General features: G+C 41.8%; 1 protein-coding gene across 2 annotated transcripts in view; it reads left to right on the top strand.

Moving 5' to 3' along the window:
* Window positions 1–5,316, top strand: part of LARP4B (La ribonucleoprotein domain family member 4B) — a 76,302-nt gene that overhangs the window by 36,475 nt on the left and 34,511 nt on the right. For both annotated transcript variants that reach the window (XR_002095788.1, XM_019508169.1), the window contains exons 2-3: window positions 3,208–3,355; window positions 3,859–4,020. Coding sequence is in view for 1 of the 2 variants with exons in the window: in XM_019508169.1 (XP_019363714.1) it covers window positions 3,208–3,355; window positions 3,859–4,020 (310 nt within the window). In the remaining variant the exon portion in view is untranslated. The remainder of the gene's footprint in view (window positions 1–3,207; window positions 3,356–3,858; window positions 4,021–5,316) is intronic.

Here is a 5,316-nt window from a genome sequence, read left to right as displayed (position 1 = left end):
CTACGGTGCTGCTGTGTAAATTAGGCATGTTTAAAGATCATGCCCTTCTTGGGACTTTGGTACTGGGAAAGCACCGGTCTGGACCTCAGTTAAGCTTCATAGTTTCATAGTTGCTAGGGTCAGGAAGGACCTGAACAGATCATGTAACCTGACCCCCTGCCACAGACAGGAATGAATGCTGGGTTCACAAGACCCCAGACAGGTGATTATCCAACCTCCTCTTGAATTTGCCCAAGGTAGGGGCGAGGACCACTTCCCTGGGAAGCTGGTTCCAGATTTTGGCCACCTTAATTGTAAAATATTGCCTCCTGATCTCTAACCTAGACCTATTCTCCATCAGCTTATTACCATCACCCCAGGTGGTGCTGGGGGAGAAAAGGGCTCTACCTATTTGCTGTTGATCTCCCCTGATGAGTTTGTAGGCAGCCACCAGGTCCCCCCTCAGCCTCCTGTTGCTGAGGCTGAACAGGTTCAGGTCCCTCGGTCTCTCCTCGTAGGGCCTGTCCTGCCCTCTTACCAAGTGGGTGGCCCTTCTATGAACCCTAAGTTAGGCTTAGTTGGGAGTTAGAAACTTAGGGGGATCAAACTGGACTGTTTCTGGGTGTGCCCAGAAGCCCAAGTATGGATACACAAGGGATTTTTGTGGGCCAGCACAGATGCAGCAAATTTATCTTCTGGCAGCTGGAACAGGGTCAAGCTGGATTGCTTGAAATCTAGGGACTGAAATTCTAAATCCTGCCTTTCGATACCTGCCAAACCACTGTGGATCTGGCCCTAAGTGCATCTCTGCCTCAGTTTTTTTCTTCTGCCTCACAGGTGTTGAGAACAAACATCTAAAGTTGTGAGGCAATCTTATTATTGTAAGCTGGGCTACATTAGTATGAAGGTTGGATGTAACATGATTATCATCTGCATCAATTTAATTGACTGCTCCATCCCCAGCAAAATCTCTCATACCGTGAATCATCACCATTACATCACCAGTGGCATTCAGTAAATCTCCACTCCCTGCACTCTCTACAGTTCCTCATTCTTCCCTCCCCCAAGGAGGAAAGCCCTAAATTCATTGCTTTCTTCCTGCCCTACCACACCTTCCTCTTTAAAAGGCTGGCAGCAACATCAGTCTTGCATCAGAGAAACCCACTCTGACAGTATTCCCTATGGGTAGGCTGTTACACTTTTCCTGGTATTCTGTTTTTGAGGGAAAAAGAAAAACATCACCCTTTTTATTGCCTCCTTTACCTAGACAGGATGCTAGTGTAGTTCCTAAATGTTTTAGCTTTACCGTAGAAAGGAAGTAGGATGTTGGCTATGCTGCTCTCAACTTTTAGAAGGCCTCTGTTTAAGTGGGAGGGGAAGGGGTATGATGGAGAGGGGAAGGAAATGCTTTAGGGGAGCAGATACAACTTGGAAGAAGCAACCCTGGCTTGTGACTGTTGCTTTGCTGCTGAAAACAGGCAGGATGGAGTTCACTTAGTCCCGGTTGCTTACAGTTGTTCTGCCCTTGCTAGTGTTGCAGCTGTCAGACAATGAAGTTTACCTGTAAGGTCCTTGCAGTGATAAAGACCTTTATCCTTATAGGAACTCTGTTCTTCAAAGTGGAAGCTGATGTCACTGTTTTGTCATCCAAGAAAGCTTCCTATGCAAACAGATAACATACAGATTTGCAAAACTGCGTTTAACTAAGTATATCTTACTATTTACGGCTTTCTTCATACTTGTTTATTCAACTTTTAGGAGGGGGAAGTAGAGTGTGCTCTTGCACAGTAATTCAGTCTTTGGGCTGCAAACATATCAAAAGAATGAGTTTCACTGAAACAAAAAAAAGTTAATACACTTAGCAGCCTGAAACCTGATCTTATTAACACTGTTATGTGAAGCTAGCATTGCATGTAGCTTTTGGTATCAAACACTGCCTGTAACAAAACAATGCAAGTAGCCTTCAGAATTAAGGAAATCATGCATTTTCAATAAAGATGTATAAAAGATGCTAATGCTGTTGTATAGCATATTGAAGTGGGCTGACAGCTCAGCTACACTTTTTACCTTTTTTAAATGGTTCATTCATTTGAAAAATGAGCAGCAAAGCGTGCTTAAGTTCAGTAGGGTTTTTTAATGTAAAAACATTCAGATAACCAATTTAAAATTAAATTGGCTTTCCTGCGATAGAAATGGCCAAGTTGATAGTTTCCAGTATTGCTATCAAAAGTACATTGGTTTGGGACTTTTTCCTATTAGTAGTACCACTGTGACTCTATCCAATACCACTTAAAAGGGAGGAATAAACTTGCTATCGCTGGCAGTGTAGTTTAGTTTAGTTGTGTAGGTGGGGCTAAATGAACTTACCTAGTTGTTGATTTAAGTTTTGCTGTTAACTCTAGTGTTTGTGAAGATGTGGCGGGGAAGATGAAGCATCTTGATGCCATTCCAGTGGTATGAGTTTCATCCCTGCTCTTGGTCATGCCGAAGGCTGACCCTGATTGTCTAAAGTATAAATGAGATACCTAGAGACTGAGAGTCAGAGGTGGCTAGCTATGTTGCTAGCCACACCTGTATCTTGGCTACAGTTTTTCTATAGAAATTAGCATGCATTAACCATGCTAGCCATGGGGGCCACTAGAATCCGGAAGACTCCACTTTTCCTGGTTGTCTTGGACAGTAACAAACTTTGTGTACAGTTCATTAGCTTCGATGTTGCATAATTTGTGTTCCTTTAAAGGGGCTCTAAAACTTGTGTACAAAAATGCGTATATGCTTGGCTTGGTTTAGGACCATGTAAACATGTTACATTGTTTTCCTTTAGCTTTCTTTCATAGGTACACATCTTACGCTAGCTTTGAAATATATAACCTTGCATTCGTTGGGTTTTATAGAAAAGTACATGGTTGGGTTCACATTTGTAGCCTGCAAAAATGTTTAGCCACCAAGAGACCTTTAAAAGTGTTCTTCAGTCTAACACTTTTGGCTTAGCTAGCTCAGACTGCCATGCAGTTATAGTCTACAAGCTTCCAACTGGCTTTTGTTGCATCTGGGATGATACTTGAATATTATTGACTTCCCCAGAATATTCTCTCTTCTTCCTTTCTCTTCTGACATTGATATGGAAAGGCTTGGGGTGCCATCTCAAATTATGCATCCAGTACTTTTACTTTAAAATAATTGTGTTGCTTTTCTAGAACATCTATAATACACAAATTTCTTTTGTAGGAGTCAGCCAAGGTTTCTGAGTTAAATCCAAATGCAAAGGTATGGGGGAATCACATGTTACATTTGGAAGCAAGTGGTGCCACTGACAGTAGTGTGAGCAAAACCTGGGAAGAAATACCTGACCAACCTCCAGATTCCTGTAAAGAAGGTATGGATTAATAGTTTCTAAAACTTGTTCAAGCTAAAGCTCAATTCAACTTTAATCCAGAACTTTTTATTATACCTGGGCAAACTTCCTAAATTAAACCATGACTGTGAAAATGATTGAGAAACAAGGATATTTTCTCAAACCTATTGTTGAATAAGTCTTCTACTAAGGCTTGTTCATTTTATCCAGTTGCTTTGTCAGGGCCGTCCAACTGGTGGCCTGTGGGCTGCATGCAGCCTGTGGGTGGTTTGCTCTCAGTGCACAGCACCACTTGTGCCCCACCCCCAGCCAATCCCTGCTTCTGCTGCATCCAGGATCTCTGGGTTCCCACTCCATCCTCCAGTTTCTGCTTTCTGCTCTCACTCCACAAAGTGGGGTGGCATAGCCTGGGGGGGCCCTGGCCATTACAAGTTGGACAACTCTGCTCTAAGTGAGAATGTTAAGACTTTTTTCATTTAAAAGCCACTAGTGACGCTTTCTTGTTTGTTTGTTTTTTGCTGCAGGATTGGATGTCAATGGTGATGGTGACAAAAAGCATCAGAATGCAGTACTGACAGACCTGCGGGAGCCATTGCCAACTGTTCCGGCATCAGACCAAACAGATATGAACCCTTTGGCTCTAGATAATTCAGAGTATGAATCTATGCATGAAACTTCCCAGACAGGTGAAAATTTTTTAGTCCCTTGCATAATTGTTTTTCTGACTTGTGTGCATAGATATATCTGACAGGCTTTTACAAGGGGGAAACATCGTTTTTGTTTTCAAGCCTTAACAACTTTCAGACTGGTTGGGAAAGTACCATACACTTCCCTTTTCATATAAAAATACTAATGTTAATCTGGTCAGTTCTTCTGCAGTATTACAGTCTGGGTATTAAACATCTACAGTGAGTGTATATAGTTGGGTAGTGTTCCTAGTTGGTGTCTAACTTTTTTGTTTAAAGTTGGTATAAAGACTGTTCTGATATTTTCAGTACTTGTAAATCTGAATTCGTTACTCATATGGGCTTATTGCTCATCCTACCCTTGTGGGTCTTTAAAAACTGTTTCAAGCATATTTGCCTGTGTATTGCCACGTAACAAACTTCTTGGAGCAGTCAATAGTCAGACTTCATAGAGGTGATGTGCTTTGGTAGGTTTTTTCAGGTTACCTCTGAGTCGCAACGCTTATACTCAATCCATTGTGGACAGCATATTAGAAGTCTCCTGTTCCGGTGTCTAGTGACTGATTCTTGCGTTAATACTTTGGGGAGAGGGGGGACGCAATACTGAAACATCCATGTCAGATACATTTGGAGGATGTTAGGTAGCTGGGAAATCAAAGTAGAAATTCAGTGGGGTTTAAAGTTCTGAAAGGAGGAAGTATTCCAGTTTGTGTAATAACTTTTTGGGTTTTTTTCACGTGAAGTGTGGCTCTATTAACATTTGAATAGAGCCAAAATAGTAATGCTACAAGCTGTATCGGATTTGCCTGGTACATTTGTGACTTGAGCAGTGTTTCCAAAGTCTGTGGAATCCAAGCCTTCAGAAGAAGATGCATCTTTCTGTGTTTTGCATAGTGAGCAGCATAAATACTTGCAATACTCCCCCATTATGTCCAGAAAACTGGGAAATACTCCCCCATTATTAGGGAAGGGAAAATGGAAAAGATAAATGAAGAAGAGAGAGACTAGTGGTCTAATGGTGCCCATATTTCTCATGGAGCTATACTGAATAAAGCTGGTTACTAAAAACAAACCAAATATGTAGCTAGTACACGAAGCCCACATCATAGTTCTGGTCTTTCAACTAGTCACTAATTAACAAAAATGGAAATTTTCACTCTAGACTAGTTAACTTTTATGTAGCCGTAAACAATACTGGCATAAGAGCCATTGTTGGAAATGATTTTCGGGCTTCTGTATGAGAAGTTTGACACCCCTGGCTAAACATACAACTCCCCCCCCCCCCCCCCCCCCCCC

This window comes from Gavialis gangeticus, unplaced genomic scaffold, assembly GCF_001723915.1.
Source record: "Gavialis gangeticus isolate Ggan-Ray unplaced genomic scaffold, GavGan_comp1, whole genome shotgun sequence".
Taxonomy (NCBI): Eukaryota; Metazoa; Chordata; order Crocodylia; family Gavialidae; genus Gavialis; species Gavialis gangeticus.
Note: the sequence above shows the minus strand (reverse complement) of the source record. Positions and strands in the feature narration are given on the sequence as shown.